Raw genomic sequence first — 27,681 nt, 5'->3', positions numbered from 1 at the left:
TTCGAGAAATGCAAAACCAACAAATTCAAGAAGGATGGTGTGTAGAATTTGAGATTTTCATTATCACATTCGTATATGTTACAAATTGTGTGTGCGTAGATAATAATAGGAATAATAATTATAATAATAGTAATAATGATTATAATAATAATAACGTATACCGTTTATAAACACCGTGACCGTATCAAAAATCATTCCCGGATTTTTCTTTCTTGATACGCATCTGATTTTCACTGTTTTTCATGTTACGTTGGTCTGGGTCATCTTACCCAAAGTAAGCTGTTTGAATGCGACTTGAGACTTTCTTTCAAAGATCGGTGAATAGTAAGGGGAAGAACGCAGCATTATATCGTGAATGTATGCAACAGTGCCTCGCCCATTCTAGCAACCATTAACGGCTTTACGAAAATACGACCTATGTATAAATAATTAGTTAGCTATGTTATTGATGTCCGAATAAGTACGATAATGATTTTTTGGTTTGTGTGAAATTTTCTAACATTTTTACAAAAGTCGCGGTAGCTCCATTTTTAAAGGGAGTTTCGCATCATCCTTAATTTGCCTCGGAATATCAATGCATCCCACTGTACCCAGAGACATTGTACCAAGTTTCGCCAAAGAAAACCTAAAGTTAAAAGCGGATGAAGAGAACCATGAGTATTTTAGCAGCGAGGCCTCACGAGATAATTCCAGACCATGACATTTGACAAGACGCGTATTGCACATCAGAAAGCCAACAGCTGTCATGTGGACGTAACTGGTTGTAAGCGACTGAATAAGATTGAATCTACTTTCTCATAGATTTGTTAAATAGGGATGCATTGTGGACCTTATGTGTAAAAATTAGGCTAACTAGATGCTGGTGTCTGAACTGTCACATATTTCTGTGTGAGGTTGTGTGTTGTCGATATGTGCGCTGAGAATCACTACACAGCCTTAGCTGTAGGTGCAGTCATTTTGAAGCAGGTGTGTGCTTTGCTACCTTCTTGATAATGTTATAATTTTCACACAATTTGTGATGATAAACATATCCTAATTTGTAGATTCATTAGGTTTTTTTTTTAATGCACTACTGGGCGTTTGCTCTGCACCATTAAAGGGTTTTCTAGATTTTTTCCCTTTCGAGAAACCGCTATGATGTTCGAAATTCTGAAAAATATGTTCAGACTTCCTTCTAGAGCAGTAGTCTCAACTTTCGTGACACCGCGGCCCGGTATCGATGCGCCGATCCTAACAATTCCTAAGTACAAGTACCTTTGTATTTTTTTAAATGCATCAGTTAATATGCACCCTCGAAATTAACGTAATACAAACTTATGGCATAATCTTAATGAGCACTAATTCGATAATATTTGGGCTTGACATACACACCCTTAGGTTCAAGTTATAGTTGTCAGCCAGTGGACCGGATCTAATGAAATCGTGTAGTTTCATCAGGGTAACATGATTAAATTAATTTGGTAAGTGCCGAATTTCATTGGCGCGTTGCATTTTGAACACCAATTAAATGCTAATCGGGAAATTGGCGAGTATGTTAGTACACTTGGAAAACTGATTACTACAGTATTCATTTGATTTTAATGATGTTGACTGGATAAAAATGTTTCAGGAGAACCTCTCTCGGACCGGTACAATTTATGCCAGGAACCGGTACTGGTCCGTGGTCTGATGTTTGAGAAACACTGTTCAGGTGAATCTTCATGCAGTATGCATTCGGTGTTGACATCTGGGATATAAAATAGGTGTTAACATCTGTGATAGAAAATAAACCTACGGTGCCACAAAACGATTACGAAGGCTGTCAAAGTTTAAGTTAACTTTATGCACAAATATGCCAATTGGGACTGGACCTACACTCTAAAGTGGGATCATAACCACTGTGCAATATGTCTCCACCGGTCGTAAAATGATTACAGATACGTACGTACGCAGCAGTGAAAGCAGACCACACGAATATTCAATTGAATGCTCTCAAATTTTGGACTATTGAAGAGAAATGTTAGAAAACGTCCTTGATATAGGCCATAGGTTCCCTCATTAGGCGGATAAAAGAACCTCGCCACAGTTCTTGGAAGAAAGAAAAGAAGAAAAAAGTCAGTCCCAGGTGTGGGTGGAGCAACGCCGGGCATAACGATAGAGGAGAGAGAGCGAATTGGCGGAGCGAAGCAATACGCGCTGCTGCAAATGGTTGGTAGCTGCGGTCGCGTTGTCCCCTCCATGCAATCCCTTTCCCTCTCTCGCGTTCATTGGTTAGCTCTCTCTAATCACAACTTGCTTAGAGGACTTGTTTTCATAGATAATGATTAATTGGATACTACGCGAACATGAAGCACAAGGCACAAATTCGGAAAACCTGAAGGTTGCAGTGAAAAAGCTTCCCACCAAGACAGAGAAGAACGAACGAATGATACAAGTATATAACAAAAAAGAGAAGACCATGATCAGAGCCAGATTTGTAAATGTAGAGACCCAGGGCTAATATCGCGAGGGTCACTTCATAGAAATTTTGCCGGCCTCCTTGGCGGAGTGGTTAGCACATCGCGCTACGACGGTAGGGGTCCCAGGTTTGAATCCTGGCCTGGGCATGGATGTTTGTGAGTGTCCATCAATTTCAACATATCATCACTCATCCCCATCTTCGCAAATTAGCCGAAAGTGGCACAAAAAGCGAAGTAAAATAAAGCAAATCAATCAATAAATCAATCATATAATAACTCATCCCGATCTTTGCAATTAGCCAAAAGTGGCAAAAAAGGGAAGTAAAATAACAAATCAATAATAAGAAATTTCAGTTATATGCCGAATCATGTCAAACGATTAGTTATATTTTAAAATATTTATACAGTCGGCTCGGTAGCAGAGTGCGTTAAAGGATCATGAAAAAGCTTTGCTGTTTAGTGAATTTGATCGACTTACCTCGCCACTGAAGTCTTCTGTTTCGATGAAATACACAAGCAGGGTTGCCTGGCCGTATCACTGTACTTTTATTTTGCGTGGAAAGTAAAATCATCAGTGTTTTTTTTTTTCTAACGGTATGCCCGTACTCGCACCTTTTTATATGTAACATTTTATTTTCACAAAATAAATTTGTGACTACATGAATGCTGCGCGATCATCTATGAACATACCACAATATTTTTATAGTTCTTACAGGAGTGCCTGCAGAAAATTTTGCAAGGGGGTATCAAAATTCAAAAGGTAGAATGTGAGAGAGGAGGAAAGAAAAGAAAAAGCATAAGTGAGAAACTGATAAAGAAATAAAGATAGAGAAGGGAGACGACATACACTCTCAGAGGAGAGAAAGAAATAGAGAAGTGAGAGAGGAAGAAAAGAGAAGAGAAATACCAGAACATCCATAGAAGAAAACCGAATGGTCAAGAAGAAAGGGAGTAAACAGGATCGAATAAGTACTAAAGCTGAGAAAAGGTTGAAAGCTAGAAAAATATAAAAGAGGGAAAGAGAGAAAGGAGTTACATATAAAAGAGTGAGAGGAAGGAGAAGTAGGTCTCCCTTGACGGCGAACGCCAATGAGTTCTTACGATGAATAAAATTACGAACGCAGTAGAAGAGTATGCCTCCCTTGGGGAGAAAAAGTGCATACGCCCATGACGCGGCGGACGGGACTCGAACTCGTGTTCCATCGCTCCAATAAGATTCGAAAGCGTACCCTTTTGTTGGACGAAAGTTTTTAAACCAATTGTCGGGATGCAGATAACTGCCAGACCTAATTATGACTCGCAATGATTAACACGTCTGACTGACGCGAACCAAAAAAGCAGTTTCGACATTTGGCGTTATTCATCTGGCGTACCTCCAAGACTTCGCCTGCAACAGTAGGAAGTGCAAGTTCGTTGTAAAGGAGCAAGTGCTGATCGCTGAAGCGACTCGGTCTCGAGTGCCGTGTTCTTTGTGCTCGCACGGGCGAGTACAGGAGAGATGGCAACAATGCACAGTGAGTCATGGCCGCGTCATGCTGTATGATATTCTTACTGCCAAACAGCAGTTTTCTCTGTAAAGCTGAAAACGAGCGTGCGGTTGTGTCGTGTGTGTGCCAACGATCAGTAATGCCTGCACATCAAACAAGCATCACGCAGATATCTTCGTTACAATATATCCCCTCGTTTTACCTTGTGCTTACCTGTTGATTGAATAAGGTGTGATGTGGTGATGTAGAACAAAAGTGATAATGTAGTAATCGGTGCAGTGTTCCATATATGTTAAGTAATGTGTTACATGTACAAGGAGTTCTAGTCGGACATTATAGTGTGGTGTAGGTGTGTACATTTGATAGATCACGTAAGTTTGTTACGGTTTTTAATTAAAGTGTGTTTTGTAGAATATAGATACTCTAATGGTTACAAATCAGTCCAGAAAAATTAGGGTGATATATTGTGTACCCTTCCATATAAAAATTCACACTGAACTAGAAGGTATTTATTTATCCAGTTTTACGAGCTGCATGGAACAGGGGCGTACGCCCTCTTTTCCCTTCTGTCGACGTCACTGCTGATTATAGGTCACCGTAAGTACATTTCATGGGGGCGAGCTTCAGTGATTTGCCGGTCGGCATGGTTGATAATCATGATTGGACGTGGAACGGACACGTGTCATAATTGATAATGAGTGGCGTGCCCACGATTTTCGAAAGGGGAGGGATGGTTACGTGTATATTTTTAGTAGCCATTCCTCATTTACCATATTTTCCTGCCTTTGAGTTATTTTTAGGAATACTGGGTGAAATGACCCCCACCAACCCCCTTCTTGTGCACGCCACTGTAATGATAATATACCCGGGATTATGAGGGGGTTCAACATGTAAGGGTCCTCCACTAGAGAACAATTACTTTGGAAAGGGCCTCAAAATGAGAAAAATACGACATTTGAAATGTAAAAATATATAACTGCTATGACTTGGCCCTAAAGTTCGGAAATTGCATATGGGCAGGTGTGTGGGAAGAGGGGGCGGGGGGAAGGGATGGCATGCGATGATATTAACCCGAGCCTGGACAGTCGCAGTGGCGAAGTTAGACATCTCTTGAGGGCAGGGCTGGAAGATCTTTTTTATTAACTCGAGCACTGACGTAGGAAGGTTTCTGATTCGAGCCGGTTCAAAGTTCAATATACACCCACATTACATACATTGGCGTGCCTTTATTTTTACCGTCAAATTCCACGGCGTGAATTGGCTCTGTAATATTTTCTTGTTTTGATACAACTGTTGCTTCATCGGTGTGGTGTATCAAGGCCAGCCGCACACCAGATCCGACGCAACGAGTCATTTTGTTGCAAACCGACTCGAGGGAACGTTGAACATGGGTTTCTTATGAGCCGCTGCACACCGGACGATATAATTGACTCGAGTCATCTCGAGTCACGTTGCGACAAAACAGTGAAGGTCCCGGGAATTTGGTTTCGGAGGAGCACGATGCGACAAAACTCCCTGCGCATGCGCGAATCCTTTCCTTAATAAGGACAAAATTGATGTGCTATGAAATGAGGTGGCACAGGAGATGAATTACATTACGTGAAAGAATATAAATTATCTTGTAATGTACAAAACATTTCATAAATTGTACAAGAGAACGATGTTCAGGGCAGTTTGATATTTATTCCTCGAATAAGGGAAGCAGCGTTTAAAGTGAGCCGCAATGCACCGGAACTCTATTCTGGCAAAACTCAGTTCCTGCTGCGACATTGGACATCCATTTTATTAATTTAATGCACCATACAAAAGTCCATTCCTTGTTACATTAATTCTTGTAAAGAATATTAGCGAAATCGGGAATGTGTGTAGTCCTACCTCCAGCCTCTTTTGTCCCTTCATGGCACTGCGGTACACTAAACCTTATGCTGCGCTTTTTCAAGCACTTTCTAAGTAGTCGTGAAATGTGTTATTAATGATTGCCTTGATGACTTAGTCATTTGAGAATTATCGTGGTCACGCACCAGCTATAACTCAAAAGCAACTGAGATAAACAACGAGAAAGACGTGTTTTCACTGCAAACGTTCCAATAAAGACGAATGATAAGGAAATGAAAGTAAAGTTTTAAATGAATTGTTGAACCGATAATTATTTGCGTGCAGTAAACTTTCTTAGGTAGGGCTGTTTGTTTCCAATATCTTTCTTTAACACCAACCTATTGGTCGCTGCAACCTTAGTGTTGAAATTACCGATCGCAAGTTCCAAAATGCGACTAGAATTTTTGGTTTTGCGCCTATGTAGAAATTTCAAGTCGCCCGTTTTGGCGAGTAGACGCTAGGGATGGACGATATCAGAAATTTGATATCGGGATATATCGTTAAGAAAATATCGTCACAGACGATATCGGCGATATATCGTTTTCACTATATACTTATATATATATCTCGATTTCAAATTGCCGCACTGTGTATATCGCCAAATGTGACGATATATCGCCGACACGGTATATATCGCCAAATATCGTGACGATATATCCCCAACACTAGTAGACGCAGAAGATTTTGGCGACTAGAGCGGCTGCTTTTGACGAACAGAGGGCTTGGCTAATTTCTTACTAGATTCCCTTGTTGTTTTACGGGTAGCAATAACTACAGCCCGCCGGATCTTGTGTATTTTCTCTTTCGGAATATCTGCGGAGAGAGATATATAGTAAAATATAAAATATGTAAGTTCCCTAAAGGACAATATTTGTTGCAAATTCCAACTCACCTTATATTTATATTGCCAAATACTGAATAAATATAATTAAGTAGTGATTCAAATCGGCTTAGATGATAAATATTTTCTTAAGGATATCGGCAAACCATATTGTGACGATATTTTAATGTACATTATAATATATTCGATATGTAATTGAATCTCAATCCCTGATCAGTGGCGTCATGGCCGTATATGTAGAGAAATAATGGGTGAAGTTCAACTTTCAGCAACCCAAGGATAATCAACTTCAAATAGCTATAAACCGTTAATAATAATTGCTTGACGTTAATGACTATATTTGTATTATTATTAAACAGTTTATATAATTTATCAATAACATGTTTCCTTGTGAACAAACTCATTGTATACATTAAAGTGCACCTAGTTTTATTAACAATAATATTATTCTTTCATGTGGTTATTGTACCTATACATTCATATTTTTTTTTAACTTACGTCTGAATTCTTCACTTTTGAGACTACATACAATCAATTATTGCTATTTACAGTATATTTTCCGTAATAATTTTGAAACATTCGTGGGTTATGAAGAAAACACTATTTTATTTGAAAAATATGTGAATCCAGTAAAAATAAACCATTTATACATTTTTCACAATTCTCCAACTAATTAATGAAATGATTGATTTGATTATGTAATTAATGCAGAATGTTTACTCAACCAATTGACCCCATAAACCGTCCCCTTATATACGGCCGTGAGTAGCGTGCTCATAAGTGTGAGAAAGAAGCTCCTGGCTTGTGTTGCCAGAAGAGGAGGATAACACTCCAAACCAATCAGGGCACGTACAGACTCTGCGACCCAGGGAAGGGGCCATGGGTTAAATGTGAACCTGCAAAAGCTACCAAAATAACATCGACGATTTTCCAAATTTGTCATTGCATAAATGAATGGATTTGTTGGCAGGCTCCAGAATTCTTGAGTCTGCAATATTGAGTAGTTTTAGTTTTATATCATTGATGCAAGGCTATCAGACGTCCCGATTTAGTTGGGACAGTTCATTCATTTTAATCCCTGTCCCGACTTTTTTCGAAGCTGCCGCCATACTAATATCGCTCGTTTTTTTTTGTTAACTCACATTTAGACATGTTCTCTACATACGTATTAGGAATTATTATTATTATTATTATATCAATTTCATCATATCGTTACTCATCCTCATCGTTGCGAATGCGATTAGACTTGGCAGAAAAGTGACATAAAATATCCTAATTGAATAGAGTCCACAGCATTTCGAATCTTCTCTGTTCCACATTTTCGAATTTGGCGGTCTAAACTACACGTAAGCTTCATCATGAATACGTACTGCTATATTTATATTTTTTATACCTTCTTTTTACCTGTTCACATAATAACAATACAGTATTAATTAAAGCATTATGAATAGACCGATAAATTATATTAACGCATTAATTTAATCATATATTATTATTTTCATATTTTTTCAGAGACACTTTGTTCGGAGCCCTTAAATATATTTCTAATTACATACCTGGCCCCTCCCTAAAAAATAATCCTGGATACGGGCCTGCTGTGACCGAACGCGTTGGGTAGCCAACTTCTGATGTCGCCACCGAAGTCCCCTGGTTCGAATCCCGGCCAAGGTTTTGCTCCCAGACCTGAAATGAACCACCTTACTCGGGGTCTCCCCTTTATCACATCGTGTTAGAAATTTCAGGACATGGATACATCGAGATAGCCACACGGTGGAAGTATTTTTCCCTTGCACATCGCCCAATAGTTTGCGATGGAACGAAATGTACCCCCCCCCCCCCCTAAAATCTCAGCCTGTTACTACACTGAAAAGAATCTGCTCGCGGTCGGATCCGTAAAAAAGAGATCCGATACCGTCATCACGGTGTACGTCATCCTACATTCACAAGGTCATAGCTTGGAGGCTCGAGCATTAATGGGAGGAGACAGCAAGTGTATCCCTTCCCTTCCCTGAAGCTGTTGCGGACTTCTCTCTTCATGTGAAACCGGAAGTCGATTGCAACATGAGCAAGGACAAATCGTTCTGTTTTCTGTAGAGGATGTAACTTCAATGGCGGTCGGTATCGTCGCGTGCTTATGGCGGAAAGCTTGAAACTAATATACACCGAGTTACAACCGTGAGAAAATGCCAAGGAGACTAGAGACAAGATAAAGAAGACTGTGTCAAAGAGTAGAGCACGAAAGATTTAAGTCGCCCTTCAAAAACCGCTAAGCTGGTGCACTAAAAATACATTTGCATTAGTGTTGCTCTCTTATTAGGTAGCTTTTCTACATATGTTAATCGCGACAATAAAGAACAAATTGTTGCTTTATTTGTCAAGAAAAACGCAACGAATAGTCCATGCATTACCTACCCGTCATTAAACAGTAGGACCTCACGGTAACAACTAATTCAGTTCAGTAATGAGCCACTCCGGCGCTGTCGGTGGGTGTCCGAGAACCACGTGGAGGACACGGGTTCGATTCCAGGTGGGTGTGTGTGGGGTCAGAATTCAGTTGTCCCTGCACAATCGGCTGTGAAGGGCTACCCTACGGAGCGTGGTAATTATCTCAGCACCTCCACTCTCGCCAGGTCGAGAATATATGGAGCCGCAAATCTACACCCCGTGTGGTCTTTGTTCGGTACATGCACAAGATATACCTTTAGTATCTAACACGGAAACATTTTTAAGTTCTCAGAAAGTGAACTTATAACGGAGATACTTCTTTGGACGTGAATTAACAACTCTCCAGATTTTAAAATATTATTTTTCGTATACCAACTGACCCTCAGCACCAGGCACGTATCAAGAAATTTGTTTGGGGGGGGGGGGGGAGGTCCGAACCAAGTGTCTCAGGAATAATATTATTCATAATAATAATGTTTATATTAAAATAATTATAAATCAAATTAATACTAATTACAATACATAAATTAATTTTATATTATTATTACACGATTAGGTAAAAAGACTGTAAGAAAAGAGATATAAGAGTGCATATTCATTACGTAGCTTACCTGTAGTTAAGATCTGAATAATTTACATAAAAACAAGTGCCCTGGCAATGAAATTGTCAAATAGATTAATAATTGAATATTTATCGGATAACAAATATGATGTTACTTGTAGTTGGAAAAAAGTAAGTTTGTGATTAATATTTTATTCGTATTGTTTTTAGTAGTAGTGTACGTAAATCATCTTTGTAATGTCATTCAAAGCCGTATGATCCCAATATAATCCTTGCCTTCTAAAAAGTTCAGAGGTAATTAATAACCATCGATTATGCAACAAATGCTAATATTTTCATTGCTTAATGTTAGTACTTGGTGAGTCTTTCGGGTGGTCCGGCCCTCTTGACCCCCCCCCCCCCTAAATACGTCCTTCCTGTCCTTCAAAGCCGTATGATCCCAATTCTTGTCTTACAAGAAGTTCAGAGGAAATTATACAACAAATGATAAACGAGAATATTTTTATTATTTAATTTTCGTACTTAAGTCTTTCGTCTAGGGGGAGTGTCCGGACCCCCTAAATACGTCGTTCGTGTCCTTCAAAGCCCTATGATTCCAATATAATCCTTGTCTTCCAATATGTTCAGAGGAACTTATACAACAACGGCTAAACGAATATATCTTTCATTATTTAATTTTAGTACTTGATAAATATTTCGGTGGGCGGGTCCGAACCCCCTGGACTCCCCCCCCCCCAAATACGTCCTTGCACGTCCTGAGATTGAGACGCTGCTACAAAATAGCTAGTCTGCTGCCATGCGTTGTCGCGGCGGCAGTCTAGGCGTTAATTTCCGCGACTAAATGGAACGAAAGAATATAATATGTCTTATTCGCCCGGTTCTATTTTTGAACGACTTTGCGGCAGCGGCAGAACGACCAAAATTAGCTCGTGTGTACGTAGCTTAATGTTGGGAGGACACCATTAACCTTCCTTGGCTTGGCAAGGTTGGGTCTGATATGTAAAGGTGAAAATTGTCAAACAAATGACGGGAAAGCATTGCTTGATATACTTTGTGATGTCAAAGAAAAGATTAAATAACTCGCTTGTGGACATGTTGCACGTTCACATTGTAGGAGAGCAAGTTATACTCTTTGATGAACCATGTGTTGATTTGCGCCAAGAAGTACAGCCGATTTTGTGTTCTTTCTCACCATTTCCCCAGAATGTTGATATCTAATCAGTGTTTTGCATTGGTGGCAGATAAGGTTGCCAGTCTCGACTAGGTGCACAATACCGTAGGTGTAGAATTTATCAAAAGGAGAACAAGGATCCTTTATACGAACCTAAGCAAAAGGAACGGCGAAACTAAAACCTTCCTAGCCTAGCAGTTAGCTGATTCTGCAGCGACTGATTTGCTGATGAGGTCAGATGAATAACCTTTTTCACCGCAATAACCCGCATAAAGTAATTTTATATGGTAACAGATAAAGTTGCATTAGGCTTAGCTGACCAGAGAGGATGGAGCATGAATAAAAATTATTTTCTGCAAGATGTTTTTCATCCTAATTGGGTTGCATAACGCCAAGGCGAAATGCGACGCAGTCGTATAATTTTACCATAACCCGCCGTATATGCAGGCAACCGAATGTACGCACACGTTGGGAAGGAATGCCTATCAACTAGGATGAAAGTACATTAATTCATATAGTTCGCCTCGGTTTCCTGTGAAAGTTATGTAAACTGACGCTTTTTTATTTCTTTCTCTGTCTCTCTTCCGACCTAGGGAAGATAATAATAATAATAAAATAGATTACATTTCAATTTCAATTTCAATTTTCCTTTATTAAAGGGCGAGGTTCAGCCTGCGGCTGTTCTACCACCTAACCCCGATGGATATATATACATACTAAATACATTCTACCTACTAAATGTTTGTACAATAACAAACAAAGAAGAAAGAGAGAAACATAAAGAAGACACAAAAAGAACAAATACAAAATTGAGCATTATAACATTCCGTGGTAGGAAAAGAAAACAGGGCGCCTGAATTTTTTTTTTAAAGAAAATTTCGAGTTCTCTTATGGAAATTTCCATTATCTTTTTTTTTAAAAAAACAAAACTAGTACAGTATGTGTTTTTAATGTTTGTGTGTTTTCTGTATCACATGTATTATTAAATGAGAATAATAAATATCACGTTATAATTTTTAGTTGCAATATGGTAGAATTTGCCACACATTAGAATGTTTTTCACGCTGTTACCAGTGGAACTTTCGGAATGCCAGTCCGGCACAATAATTAATTACTTTCTAATCCAATCTTGTATTAATTAATAAACAAAATGTTGTAAGATCACATTTCATAGCTTATCTTAGTTGGGCTTATGGCTTTCTTAGGCCCGATTTGAAAAAAAAATGCTGGCTCCTGAAAAAAAGGGGCTGCTGCCTGATTTATTTTTGGTTTTGTCTACCCGTGATAATATACACCTGACTTTCCAAATGTAACACTAAACGGAAAGATTGATTTTTTTTTACTGCGAAAGCAAAAGCAATTTCAAATGAGACCGATATTAAGATATATTTTCTCGTGTTTAGAAACTATTACAGCGTTGAGAGCTAAGAACCTATTAAAATCACATTGGTAAGTTGAGGGAGACTGTTCATACCCTCTTCCGAGCTTTCGTAATCAAAGGCCCCAGCTTCGATTCCTGGTAGGTACACATGTTAGTGGTTCAGTCTGAATTACTTTATCTTGTACAAAATGGATTTTAAATATTTTCTGAAAAGTTCATAATTTCAGAATATCAGGTTTTCGTTCTTACTTAAAGCCAATATTTTTCATGCTTGCAATTTTTCGATGAAAGAGAGAATAATTTGCTTTGTCGAAAGGTAATTTGTTCCATATTCTAGACTTTTCCACCTCATTAAATGCAGAAACGTTCCATTTCTAAAACTGTTTGGTTTCCTTAGAAACCCCGTAGAGGAAAAATCCATTCTGAAGAGTAAACTTGATCAACGTTGCCACATGTATTGTGCTCAGCAGAGCGGAAGGGTTCCAGCCACTACACTTGCTTTTTCCACCTCTGTTGATCTTGTGAAGGCAGCGAGCGAGGAGAGGAGCCCGTGTCTGTGTCGAACAGGTGCTTTCAGTCGTCCTCTCTCTCCTACGTACCATAGCCAATGTTTTCTCTCCCCAAAGGTGTGGAAGGTAATGCTGAAGATTTCATGTGGATTTTCAAAGTCTTAATATAAAATCATTTTCATAGTAACACCTGCAAATTTATTTGCTGAAATGCAGAGCTTCAGTCTTGCATAGAAGGTGCTGGGTTCGAGTTCCAACCATGGCATTGATGTTCTTTCTATGTATAGTCACAAAATCCGGGTAACACATATTCAGATATTTCGTGTGTGCAGATCGCTATTTACTTTTTCAAGTTCAGTAAGTCATTTTTCTGATATTAAGGAAATAATTACCAAATAAAAGTTGGACATTATCCTTGTACAAGAGTGACCCATGTTGAAAAGTAAGCAAACATGTGATAAATGCCGAAGTTACTAATGCAGAGATCTGTTTTAGAAGAAAAATATGAACATTGATAGAATTATGCTGAGAATCCGTAAACGGATATACAGATTGGATGATGGATTTGTTGGGAAACCGTACGAAAGAAATACGAACATGAATAAAACAATGCGCTGAAAGGTCGTAAAACGGATAAATAATGAAACTGTCCAGATTTGGATATGTCGAACATTCAGATAATTAGAATATCCGGATAAAATTTTATCCGGGTTTGGCCCTCCTATGTTCTTTTGTTAACCCATTAATTTAATCATGTCAATCATCAGTGTCACGATTAACCTAAGGATATATACATAAAAGCGAAACAGGAGCGAAGGGCCACTTGAACATATCAGTCAATTACTGCAAGAGATAAGAAAATATTTTGACGTAATGCATCGAGGTTTTCCAGAGAGCTTATGTTAATAATAGGGTAGTTGCTAGTATTATTGAAAATAATATTTGATTAATTGGGTAGAAGCAAATCCTCCTCAAATTCATTGTACTAAAGAAGTTCCTAAATATGGGATGGCTGAAAGTAGGACACTTCTGTTCTAAAAAAGTGCCACACTATAGAGAGAAATAGTTTAATATTGTATCTGAACAGGAGAGCACAGTTTAATATTGTATCTGAACAGGAGAGCACAGAAAACGCTGAAACCTAGATTCAATTGTGTGCAGAATGAGGAGAAACTTTGCTAGTTGTCGATTCATTGAAGTTGTTTTGAAATTTTAAGTCCACTTTGCACAGATTGGTTAACCGGAACTGAACATACAGGTTAGTGACATCCGAACCACTGTGAAACCAGCGGGTAACGGCGACGACGTTACCATTACGCCATCGGGGAAGCCCTTCTGGATCATTGAAAGACGCACTAAACGTCTCATTATGTAATCGTGTTATAGTTTCTAGTCTGGAAGCAATAGAGGCAAACTTATTAAAAATACACATTAAACCAAAAACCAGCTTTTCTCGGTGCCATCATTGTATAGATACTGTGGGAGAGAGTTCCAATGTCTTGAGGCACAACGCTAGAATACAAGCTTCGGAGAAAATGTGCCGTGTCAAAGGATATTCTTGCACGGTATTAGTAAAGCGGGCTGCCTAACTGCAAGGCTTTTGTGGGTATTCGCGTTCCTTATTTATATCACAGCTATACAGAAGGAATCCATATGATTGTTGATAGTTCCAGCGATTATGTTCCTCTGCACTTTAAGAGCTCGTGTGCTGCCAGTTTTCAGTTTAGTGCGACTTTCGTATGCAGCGCATGGACTCAATCTCAGTTTCAAAATGCCAAGCCTTCAAGGGACTTTCTTTCTCCAGCCACCGAGTCGCGGTGGCTTCAATTTATTCAACGGCGTGACTTCATGCTTGAAGTGTCGATTCAGTCGAGCGGTTTCTGTACGGATTACAGGGGCGAAGGATCTCTGAGATAGCAACTTAACATTGTCGCTGAACCTCTAACTTGGAGATACCCAGAAAAAGAAATGTTCAACTTTATTTTGAGAAGTTTTGTGAAATTTTAACATTTCTCATTTGTATCCGCAGGGGTTAGGGATTCCAGTAGAGGTTGAGCACATTCGTACGTGAAATCATAGAGCGTTTGTGACAGTTTTTTTCTTGCGTATGTCCATACTTTTAAAGCAATTTAAAACAATTCAATATTTGCTCCATTTGTGGCACAAACAATATCAGTCGGTTGTCGGATTCTTACCATGATTCCCTCAATATTTCTGGCATCATTGTTCTTTTTAATGAATTCCGCTGTTCGTTGTGCAAGTTCAGCAATGCCACATACTTTGATTGAATAAATAGTATGTTATAACCCCACATAAAGGTAATGGAATGATTTATTGTACTTCGCGTTTCTGTCACTTTTGGGTAAGATGAAGATGAATCGTGATACTCTCTTTCTTTCCCTCTTTCTCTCTTGTCCTTTCTCTCCCTCTCTCTCCTCTTCTCTTCTTTCTTCCTCCTTTCTCTAAGATTAAATGGATGAAGGGTCAATCACAAACACATGTGGACAGTACACAACATAAGTCTCAGAGGATTATAGTGGCCATGAGTACAGACGCCAGAGCCTCGCTAGTCTGCAAAATGCAGTCCAGTGTGTACTACGTGGAAGGTAGACTGACATTCGGGTGTCTTCTAAATGGGTCACCCCTTACATCCCAGGTAAGGGTGAAAACTGTCGGCATTTTTATATTGACTACTCATCACTACGGCCAATCTGGTGATGGAGTCGAAAATTAAGGCTCAGCTGGTCCTTTGGCATTCGAATGGGCGATTTTTTTCAGATTTTCCTCTCCATTCGAAAAACCTCTTGGATATTTCAAAATCTGAAAAATTACATCAGCTTGGAATTCATTCTAGAGCATTGACGTGAATTTTCACTGTTGTCTAGATATTATCAATAGTTTCATGATTACGTAAGTCTATTAAACTATTGATAATATCTAGACAACAGTGATAGAAAACTACACGAAAATTCACGTCAATGCTGTAGAATGAATTCCAAGCTGATGTAATTTTTCAGGTTTTGAAATATCCAAGAGGTTTTTCGAATGGAGAGGAAAATTTGAAAAAAATCGCCCATTCAAATCCAAAAGGTCCAGCCGAGCCTTAACCGCGGCAGCTAGCACACCTTTAGCCGGACAATATTTATTAAACATTAAAGCCGTGCTCTCTAAACAAAACAAATCCATACGCTGCGAACTAAATTTTAAATTTCCGCCAGCCTCTGTTAGAGCTGCTCCTCACTTGCACCTATACGATACAGTTCAATTGGAAAACCTCTTAGGTTTTATTTTATTATTCATCAATGAAATTCGCTCAGTAATTTATGACCACCCTGTATAATCCCTAGCACGACATGATTATTTACTACCACCCACCTATACTCACCGTTAACTATATAGTAACAGCACACGTAGTCACGGAACCTCATTGAGTTATCTTAGTTTTGGTACAACCCAGAAGTGTCCGTAACCTTATAAACTTCCGAGTTAATCGCAACTTTTTTAAAATTCATTTCTTTCAATGTATAAAGTTTTATCCTTAATTCGTGAAGTAATTTAAAACAATTCATTTTAAATTTCGTGGCAAGAATATTGTGGATGAATCTGTGAGTACGTATCTTCCTGCGTGTATCTGACCCAACCGATTTCCGCACGATGCCCATTTCTTGACGCCGTCTTGGAGTTAAATGATGAATTGCTCTCCCATCCTGATCTGACTGCAAAACCACTTCCACTTTTGAGATTAAAAGAAGCGCTGGACTGGAAGTTAATTTGTATTCGCCGCAAATGGCGCTGGCATTGTGCAGTGTCTGCTGCAAATGGTTCAAATAGTTTCGACTGCAGACCTCGTATTTGATGTGGAAAGCTTGATGAGCTGTAGAATTAAATGTGTTGAATGAAGCAATGCATATGCTTCGAAGGCCGCACGGGACCGGCCGACACCAGCAAAGCCGTGATATAATTTATTTCCTTTCGAAAAATCTCTTATGATAATCCAAATTCTGAGAAGTTAAATCTGCTTAGAATCCCTTTTACAGTGTTCACATGAATCTTTGTGTAGTTTGCTTCCGATGCAGTAGTCTAGATATTCGCAATAGTTTCGGGGCTACATAAGTCTATTTCCTATCACAGAAATCTAGATAACTGAGAAAACATGCCAGATGGTTCGTGAATACATTTGTTTGCGCATTCGGAGCATTATGACAGAAGTCGGACCTCCCCGATGGCGTAGTGGTAGCGTCGTTGCCTTGTAATCAAGGGGTTCCGGGTTCGACACGCGAGGGAGTCCCGATTAGCCTTACTGGGCATAAAGTGGACTTAAAACACCAAGTCAATAAATTAATCAATTATAACAGAAGTGCATTTGATAATCTAAACATAATTATCCATTATCTATACCCATCATAACTATGATACATAGGTGTAATACACATGCACATTAGCCAGAAGATATCCCTTGAGATATTTACAAAAAAAAAATACAATCATGTTTCGGTAATTAGAAATATTCATTCATTCTTTCTTTTATTTTTGGACCAAACAGCTTTTAAGTCGTTTTTTGTCCATTATACATTTTGTCCGTACATAAAAAATGCATAATAATAATAACCCATGGCGCGATAGCCCTCGAAGGGCCTTGGCCTATCTCCCGACTGCCAGTCTCCCTCCCACAATCCTACCTAGAGGTGTGGAAATCTTCAACCGGTAATGGGGTGACGTGGGATCAGCACGTCGAAGCCTCAGCTGTTATAGGAGATATGTGACAATTGCTTTACATTAAAAATATCCATACGTTTCCTTCCCCCCATATTTCACAGACATTAGATTCAAAAATAAAAATGTCCCCCTATATGTTTCATTTTCTTAAGAATGTTAACGACAATCCATCCGAACAACTGGATTGACTGTTACGTTTAGGCCGTTCGCCGGCGTAAACTGCTTGGCTGCGAGAGGATGTGTGTACGAGGAATGTAATAATTTACGTTTATCGCCATTTACCAATATGTAATAGAGACTATACAAGCGAGTGCGGAGATGAACACGCACGAGCCAGTAAAATGTCTAAACACTAATAATGATAAACCCAAAGTGGTTCCATCCACATTCACATCTCTCATTGTTCGTTATTCCAATTCTGAATAAATGTTGCCTAGTGCAACCGATCCCAGTCTATTAATTGATACAGGTACATTTCTTGTACCATTGACATGGCCAAACTATGGTTTGTGTGGCTTGAATTCAGCAAATGATCTGTATGATTCTCCAACTGTTACAAGTTCATGTTGACACCAATCGAACCATTCATTCATTTTTTTTCTTTACTCTTGGGAGAAGAACAGTATAGTAAAGAGATAAGTTCGTAATATTTGGACAGAAGCAGTCGCAGTTTTATATGATTTTCAGTTGCTAGGTGAACAGTCCTACGATCGGAACACGAAATAAAGTGGTTGGTAGAATATGCGGTGATACCATGGCACTCGCTAACAACTGCACTTATTTTATACTTTACGACAGTGTATGTTCTCGTTTTCGAGACAGTCTTTTTAACATATCGCCGGGTGAATACTATGTTGTCGTATGTCCATCTGCACTAACTTTTTAGGAGAGCCGATTGAAATTTGATGTATGTGAGGATTTTCACAAATATTTTTTTGTTTTTTTTATTGTTGATAATTCGCACCACTTGACAACCAGATACGTCGCTTCGAAATGTGACGCATTAACATGTACGGAACACGATAACGTCGTCAACTCATTTTCGATGGAAAGTGGAGGTACGACAAACAGCATTCACCCTGCGATATGTGTTGTAAGGACCAGGGATGAAAAGCCCCTTTCCTCTTGAAGGGAAAGTTGATACTTCGATTAAAGCCCACACGGACGAAGATCTTAACCCAGACCTTTCGTCTCCGGATGTGGGAGTCTCAAAGTGCAAAAGTGGTGTTGCCACATTGATTTTTATCCAATGGTAATGACACTTTCTGCTGTCAACATGCAGAGGGGCAGAGAATGGAAGACTTTTGTCATTTTCTAAACTGCGGCGGTCTTGGACCTCGAACTGTTACTTCGAGGCATAAGTTTGGCAATGCAGTATAACACAAGATTATTTTTTTGTCACCATGGCAACTACACTAACCTGATTGGTTCAAGTATCCATGTGGCACTGCCTGCGTTCCGAGCAAAAGGCAAAAACAGAATTTCCAACTTGGTTCTTTGGTCGTGCGGGCTTTAGGCAATGCAGCATGTTGAACGTTGCCACGTCGTGTGCAGGAGCAAGCCCTCCTTGGTCCTCGCTCGCTCCGTCTTCCCTACATGTGACACCAGCGCACTTCAGCCAAGCCGCCTCACTTCCTGGCAGTCCATAGTGTAGTTCGAAAACAGTCATGCAGTTATTTTCAGAAAGTAAGAATGAGAGTTCGAGGAGAGTGATGAGTTGCTATGTAGCAGATTGTACAGACCGTACAACATGGGCTTTACATTCGGATTAGTCCATTCGCAGTTCTTCATTGCAGAAATCTAACAAGCCTTCAGCAAATATAATTTTGTAGATAGGGAAGAGGCTTGAATACAGTACGTTACGCAATGACTACGATGCTTCAGGATGATGCGTGTTCAAGAGCACAATTATCATTATTGCTTTGCGCATTTTCTCAAGACTTTGCTACAGAGTTGGTGATTACAAGGCAGAATCCATGTCCCTGGTCGATAATAGTGTGTGTATGTATGTGTGCGGGAGGAGGAGGGGCTGGGGTCTTTATTACATAAAGAAGGGCACATAAGGGTCTGAATATTTTGAGAGATAGAATGTGAGTAAGCAGCTGAACCTCGAATTTTAGATTGAATTTATCAACATAATTGACCTGTAGAAGGCAGTGGGAAAATTTACTGAAATTTGCTTCATTAAACTGACATGAAATACGAAAAGCACCCGTGCTCTAGTTACGTTTTGTATAGCTTGTGCTTTTAAGAAAAAATAATAGTAGAGGTGTAGTGGAAACATCGTAGCCTTGTGATCAAGGCATCCTTGGTTCTATATCTGCTGAAGGCACGTAGTAGTTCGGATCCCACTTTTAACTGCACGTTCATTCCCGATTGTCCTCCCTGTGCATGAAGTGGACTTGAAAACCAAACTCAAAATAAGAGCCATTTTGTATTTCTGGTTATTTTTGAGTCGCTTTTCTATATCTCTAGGCGAGTCGCGAATGGCGAAATAATGAAATAGACGATTTCCTTACGTGACCAGTATTTAAACGTAGGGCCTCTAGTTTCGAAGCACTCTACGTAAATTATTCCGCCACGGAGCTCGAGTTTGTCAACTTTATGCATAGATAGACTAATCGGTACTGGACGTACAGTTTAAAGTTGGATCCGTACTGAGTATCGAACGGAGCCTTTGACAAAGACAATAGTATTGATTACTACAAGTGTGTGTGTGAGTGTGTGTGACTTATCAAACAGAAAAGAAAAAAAGCGGAAGGCGAAATGCAATTACATTTAGGTACCCAGCGTGACCAAAATGAACAGAAATAATGGTCGTTGAAGTTTGTAGCATTAGACAAGAGTTTTCTAGTGGTTCTGTGGGCTTGAAACTGCAGTTGCGTGTTTATAGTTCTGGTTTTCCTTTACCCTTCTCACCCCGTCCTCTCCTCCCACACTGCTCTAAGGCCTCTGGAACGGGGAATATTCCACGAGGGACGTGTTTGTATTGACCGCTCGCTTTCCCTTAAAATACTACCCAGCCATAATCAAGAATCGATTTCTGTTCCTAGGATTGATAAGGCGTGATAAATCGGTCGTCTTCTTTCCTTTCCCATTAGAACGGTAGGAAGGCGTCCACAAACTCGGCCAGCGCTTTCACGTTTACAGTATAATGTGCAATATCCTAAACTAGAACTAGTCTGTATCTGTATTTACTGCTTGAACGTTTCTAAGTAGAGAAACGCCTCAACTTTAATTTTGGGATGGCAATGAGACCGAATTTGCTGTCCGAGACTTTGCACATATATTTGGTTTATCGTGATTGCAAGGTCAATTCATTAGTGGCAACTGTGAACGTGTTCTGCGTGGTTGCATACATTTAGGACGGACATGACTCTTGATGGTTTGGTAGCGTCGTAACGAAGCGTCAAACAGAAAAAATTGTTATGCAAAACTATTTACCGTAATGACTTGTAAATGCTGTAAAATTTTGCGCGGAGAAACGCTGCATCTTGTATTGTATAATTTGAGAAGAGAGATGATTTTGATTTTCGTTATTTAGCGTAGATTTTGACATCTTTGACTGATCGCGACAATGGAGATGGGTGATGATATAAGAAATTGATGGAGGGACACTCACAAAGAACACCCATGCCCAAGCCACGATTCGAACCCGGAACCGCTGTCGTTCTCGAGAGCTGTGATAACCTTCCGCCACAGAATAATTCTAGACGTGACCGAGGCAGATGTCTCGTCTCTATTCCACTCCTCCTTTAATTTTAACTTAAGTCTTCGATCAAGAGCTAAACTCACACAAACATAATTTTAAGGTCTGTGAATGTACCTTCATGAACCCTTCCTTTCCATGTCTCCCTTTGCAGATATGTTATTACGTCAACACATTTCACTTTACAATCAGAAAATAAATTTAACTAACGTCTATTCTGCTTAGCTAATATAAAAATTATAGGGAAGATATAGGAAAGTAATTTATGTAAGTCTTGAACCTTAACTGGCGACGAATGATTGGATCAAATTCTCCATGGCTATCGACCAGATGAGTTCTGGAAAGGTTTTACGCGATTTCGAGAGCTAACGTCACTTTCATCTTCACTTCTGCACATCTACCCACAAGATAAGTGACAGCTCTCGAAAGCTCGGAAACCTTTCCAGAATCCACCTGGTCGATAGTCCGAGAGAATCTGTACATCGCAAGTAATTTTATATTATTTTCTGCATTACCCGATATAGTTCCATAGTGCAGGTCAATGTTTATCATTGATGTTTAGAGTAATGAGGAAAGTAAATGTCATTATAAACTTGTGGAAGATATCTTATGACTTGTGTGTAGTGATACAGTTTCTTCTTTCTTCTTGCTGTCGCTCTAGACGTCCAAGATCGTGGATTGGAAGGTAAGGGAACTTGAATAATATATGTGTTTGTGATGTCTACCCAACCCTGCATGCGAGGGGCAAGTGTTTTTGTTGCTGTATGGACTACATATTTTCATATAATACTTTGGTTCTTATGTATTAAATTCTTGTTTATGCATTGTAACGGGAGTTCTCTATATCACAAAGGGAGTGACCTGAAAATACACCAAAAAGTCAACCTTACTTCCACGTAGTACATCCCGAACTGTACTGTTGCAGGCTAATGAGGCTCTGGCGCCTGCTGAGTTCCCCTTAACAGCCTCAGCTTTGAACTAGGGAATGGATATTTTGTTCTCGGAGACGGTATAGTTTTGTTCTTAATAAGTATGACTGCATTGTTTTTAAAAATTGAGCGAGAATGTTTTCAACATGTTTTATTTTCTCTTTAGAGGCGTGTCCTCAGTTTTGTTGTCGTTAAGGGGCTTATCCCCGTATTGTGAGACGGACAAAAATAGCCTATGTGCTTATGTGCGCATAATAAAAAATCAATCTCTTTTTGAAAAAAGCGTACTTACCAAGAACCAACCAACTACAAAGAGGAAAACGATATAGTATTATTCTTACCAATCTTTTCTGATATCCTGAATACCTTTAATGTCAGCGGGCAGTGGTTAAAGCATAGTTTTTATTCAAGAGTACAAGAAAAGAGAAGCTTCTTTGTGATTAGTATGGGTTTGGCTTTGATTCTGTTTTTTTGTCGTTGATATTAAAATGATTTCCATTTTTGCATGTTCAAAGAGTTGCATGGGGTACACAAAATTGCTGAGCTTCAAACATTGCTCCTTTGTTTTCCTCTGTGGTGTTTGTCATATGTACTCTATATATTGATGTTATGTTTGTCATACGACGAGACCTTTATTTCTCATCGAAATGATCGGGTGGAAGTGTAACACTGTTTTATTTCCTCAAGATTTGTAATCAAAGGAAAATCACATGTTTTTCGAAATAATTGGTTTATTTTGTCTTTTTTTCCCCACAAATACTCTTCAAAATCCATATTTATTTCTCATTCTAATTCCTTTATCATTTATCGAGATGAATCTGTCGATGAAAAAGTGTCAATAGTGTCTGGACAGAGGGAAACAAGAATTTCCACAGCTTGTAAGCCCAACGTTTAGTAGACTGGATCTCACATTTAAGAGATCGAAGGTTCAAATCCTGTCGTTTGTCATCCAGTGCTGGGATATTACCATTATCGAACTATATGGCCTCTACATTCTAAATAACCAATACTAATTAAATCATCCAACTAACCAAACAAGATACAGGGTGTTTCAGTAAGAAAGTAACACAACAGGGTGTGTTTTGGATACTTTCAGTTGCCTTTTTATTGAAACACCCTGTACTAGACTGACCGTGGTACGAATTTGTGTCATAATAGCTTGGGTTTATGTTATGATTTACTATATAGGCTAACGAAAAATATTTTTCTTCCTCTCTGCGATAAAACTCGTGACCAAAAATGTCGGGCGATAACTGTCGTGCGACGATTAGCGATAAAATCGCATGCTTGAAGCAGGCTTCCGCATTTCTCGGTTCCCAGGGTTGGGTCAATTCATCTTGCAAGTCATTTGGGTAAGATAGGAAACGTCAAGATGCCATTGAAATGTGGAGAGGCTGTCGTTTTTAAGATTGTGGGTGTGATATTTCACATGGAACATTTGATAGGGGAGCACGTGCCGGTTATGTAGTCCCCGAGGTTCGGCAAGAGAAGTGTTGCGTGTATAAAATAACTCCTAGAAAGGAGCATAATGTATTTTTGGTTTCTTTCGCATAAACTAGGGCAAGTCTCGTCTCTTAGTCTTTAGATTTACAGTATATGTATCATAGCGTGTAGACGCAATTAAGGGAAACGTTTTTTTTATTTTCGTTTTCGTTTTACGTCTCGTTTCGACGCTCCAAACCCTCGAGAAGCGAGATCTTTTTATAATGAATATATACCACCACGCTGCACAGGTCCACAGTTGCTACTAATGGTTTGACTTTGCGATTATGATAAAATATATATGTTGTTTGTCTAGGAGTAATCAGTTGATGACCCGATTCCTGTGTCCGAGTAAGTCGCATTATAAATCAGTTCTTGTTTGAGTGAGCCTGCCCCCGTGGCGAAGTGGTTAGCACATCGCGCTACGACGCCAGGGGTCCCGGATTCGAATCCTGGCTTGGGCATGTATGTTTGTGAGTGTGCATTCATCAATTTCATCATGTCATGACTCATCCCCATCTTCGCAAATTAGTCAAAAGTGGCACAAAAGGCGAAGTAAAATAAAGCAAATCAAACAAAACAAATTGTTTGAGTGAAATTTTCACTCATACCCTCGGTTAATCTCGCAAAAATTTCGCCACTCCAACGTTCAGAGAAGATACTCTTCCCTTTACGTTGCATCGTGATATGAGAAGGAACATAGAGGCTGTGGAGATAAAGTTCCACACTCACACAAAGCCCATTCGGTGTTCGCGCAGACGAGAACCTTTCAGCACTTGGTGTAGATAGCTATCTGCCTGCCCCATCTGAGCTTATTCCACCTCTCTCCAGTTGGGAGTTTCCTGCACTTTCCATTAACTTCTCTAAGTGCCGTCCCAAAGGCAGAAACACCAATGGTCGAATACTAGCAGCAGTTTTTTTTTTAGAACTTCGATCACAGTACCCCAATTTGAATGTATTTTACACGAATGGGTTTAAATCTCCAATCAGTTGGTTGTGCCTTTGTTGCTGCCTCTGGAAGTTAAAGTTACGCTTTACATAGCAGAATTGTATGCAGTCCTAAAGACGCTTTGCAGAGTCTTAATTCCTTCGGTCGCACTTAGTCTATCTGCCCGTAATGAAGTATTCTTCTATTGGGTGCTCAGTCACGTGTGCGCCAAGAAAATGGAGCCGATGCTGCTCCGAAGTCTGCTGATGCAGACGGGGATGTGCTGGTTCACCTTCTGTCCGCGAGAGATCTTGAGTGTTTCTAATTCTCCCCTTCCTGACACGTGGCAGAAAGAGTGTGATGAAGTAACGGGGAACACGCTTCTACCTTTCAAGCTCATCATTTGTGTAGGGCGTTCCACGTACCTTCCCTCCCGTCCAGAAGAGATAATATTTTCTCGGCTTCACATTGGACACAGTCATCTTGCACATCGTTATCTGTTAAAGGGTTGGAGTCATATCTGGCGTACATGTAATGTTATAAGTGTTCGGCATATTATTATCGAATGTTGCTATTTCGAAATTCTCAGGCAAAAGTTTATCTTCCCAACTGTTTATCATTCATGTTGAGATGATGACAATATGTTTTAACTATTATTATTTTAGAAGCACGGTCCTTTTTGTAGTGTATCCTTGCTTTTTTGTAATGTGCAGGTCCCTTTATAATTTTGCGCTTGAACCATTCTGAAGGGGCTTTTTAAATCCCTTTTTTATATTTTAAAGGTAAGGATTTTAGATAAAGGGATCCCTGCCCTGTATATTCCGAAGGGTGCAAAATGGCCAGATGTGCCGACCCACCTATATAAATTTAACATTAATTCATTCTGGACCTCTGCCACAGAAGAGTTGATGGATTCAAAGAGATGCTTATATAGGCTGACGTAAATATTTTCATCTGAGATCACGTACCCCTCGAGAATCGAATCCAAGCCTCTCGCACGGCAGTCAGACCCACCACCGAAACAAATTTAGCTCTTCCTTTCATTCCATATAAGACTAGAATTGGTTATTTCGAATGGGTTATTTTGGCTGAAGAGTAACTAAAATCTCTTCTAACAAATAACTTCTTCCTTCTGCAGAGTGGTTATAAAGCGACAAAATTGAGGGATCTGTAGTCTGCGTAACAAGATATTTTTTTTAAATATGAGTTCTATAATAATATAGAACATGATCGAATGTTAATGAATAATCTTTTTAAATATTATCGTCTGGAGAAACTGTCTGAACAGAAACCATGATTAAGTGAGCTGCAGTTGAACTGCCCAATGCAATGATTACTTATTCTCTTTGAGAATCGTATGCAACATAGGCAGTGTGTGCACGGGACTAACACACGATGACCGTATGGGCTACTAAACAAATTGGATTTGACCTGGAGAATAGAACAGTACCAGTTTAATTTCCCCTGAATCCCGAGAGGATAAGACCAAGCCTTATGACCCATGAGAGGAAATCAGTGAAGTGAGTACTAATTGGTACTTCTCGTATCCCCTGGAGAAATTATAATACTTCCCTCTTGTTCCTCCGTTTCCACACAGCGGTGATGTCAAAGAATGGGAGCAATGTTATTTGCAAACTCGGACATAAAAGCTCTTAAACTGTATTTCCGTTCTTGTATACTTGTACATAGAAACTAACTCAGTAATGCATTTCCCTCAGATGTTTAAAATTGAATAAGCAACCTCTCAGCGGGCCACACTAAACTAGGGATGGCCAGATCCGGATCCTGGCGCATCCGAAATCCGGATGCGGTTGGTTCCGAATCCTAAAATTTTTCGGATCCGGATCTGTTTTGCCATCCCACATGCCCTTCTTTGGAAAGTAAGAATGTGCTTATAACATATTGTTACATGCTAATATACCTAATATACATATATTATATATATATAGTGTGTGTGCGCGCGTGCGCGATTTGTAATTAATTAATACACTTACAAGGGAGGTCTAAGTCTCCCCCTCCGATTTCCATGAAACTTGGCAGGTGTATAGAGCCCCCCCTCAAATGTCAAGATGAGGAGAAATTGAAGTGGGCATAGGGCCTCTCTATACACCTGTCAAATTTCATGAGAATCGGAGGGGGACACAGGGGTCAGATGATCCTCACGTCAATTTGTCCTCATCTTAACATTTGAGGCGGGTTTTGCCCCTAAAACAGTTTTTTAGCCGAAACAAAAAAAAAAACACGTATTTCTTCCTTTGGGCCCCTCTATACACCTGCCAAGTTTCATGAAAATCGGAGGGGGACACAGGGGTCAGATCCTTACTTCAATTTGTCCTCATCTTGACATTTGAGGGGATTTTGCCCCCTAGAACAAATTTTTTGCCGAAAGAAAAGAACACGTATTTCTTCATTTGGGCCCGTTTATACACACACCTGCCAAGTTCCATGGAAATCGGAGGGGAACACAGGGGTCAGATCCCCACTTCAATTTGTCCTCATCTTGACAATTGAGTGGGTTTCGCCCTGTAAAACAGTTTTTTAGCTGAAATCAAAAAAACACGTATTTCTTCCTTTGGGCCCCACTATACACCTGCCAAGTTTCATGGAAATCGGAGGGACACAGGGGTCAGATCGTCACTTCAATTTGTCCTCATCTTGACAATTGAGTGGGTTTCGCCCTGTAAAACCGTTTTTTAGCTGAAATAAAAAAAAAACACGTATTTCTTCCTGTGGGCCCCACTATACACCTGCCAAGTTTCATGGAAATTGGAGGGACACAGGGGTCAGATCCTCACTTCAATTTGTCCTCATCTTGACATTTGAGGGGGTTTTGCCCCCTAAAACAGTTTTTTAGCTGAAACAAAAAAAACACGTAATTATTCTTTTTGGCCCCACTATACTGCCAAGTTTCATGGAAATCGGATAACTTAGATAACCTCCCTTGTTAGTCTTACACTTTGTAATTATTTAACTCTGCATATATTATAATGTTTTATTTTAATTTGTAAAACTGTAACTGTAGAACAATTGTATAATTTTTGTATAACATTTCTATCTTGTTATATGTGTTAAAGGTTTCATCCTGGAATGGAATGTCTCACATTTATGTTTGTTTTCATTTCAAATACATTCGAATGAATACATATTCGTTTCAATTGCATTTACAAAATCACGTCTGACATGTGTGCACGAGTGTGTTAGCCGATGC

General features: G+C 39.5%; 2 protein-coding genes across 8 annotated transcripts in view; one reads left to right on the top strand and one right to left on the bottom strand.

The window, feature by feature from the left end:
- Positions 1 to 18,902, bottom strand: part of LOC145978973 (uncharacterized) — a 59,234-nt gene extending 40,332 nt beyond the window's left edge. The window contains exon 1 of the mRNA XM_083112018.1: positions 18,846 to 18,902. The gene's annotated coding sequence lies outside the window, so the exon portion shown is untranslated. The remainder of the gene's footprint in view (positions 1 to 18,845) is intronic.
- Positions 1 to 27,681, top strand: part of Klc (kinesin light chain) — a 108,554-nt gene that overhangs the window by 15,892 nt on the left and 64,981 nt on the right. For 4 of the 7 annotated variants that reach the window (XM_083112019.1, XM_083112027.1, XM_083112020.1 and 1 more), the window contains exon 3: positions 21,796 to 21,819. The exons of 1 other annotated variant lie outside the window; for it this stretch is intronic. In XM_083112019.1, the coding sequence (XP_082968145.1) occupies positions 21,796 to 21,819 (24 nt within the window). Of the gene's footprint in view, positions 1 to 4,003; positions 4,297 to 21,795; positions 21,820 to 27,681 lie in introns of those variants that run through there. 2 more of the 7 variants (XM_083112024.1, XM_083112025.1) reach the window with 2 other exon arrangements.

This window comes from Lepisma saccharinum, chromosome 25 (genome assembly GCF_977018435.1).
Source record: "Lepisma saccharinum chromosome 25, izLepSacc3.1, whole genome shotgun sequence".
NCBI classification, from domain to species: Eukaryota; Metazoa; Arthropoda; class Insecta; order Zygentoma; family Lepismatidae; genus Lepisma; species Lepisma saccharinum.
This window is presented reverse-complemented; position numbering and strand designations above follow the sequence as displayed.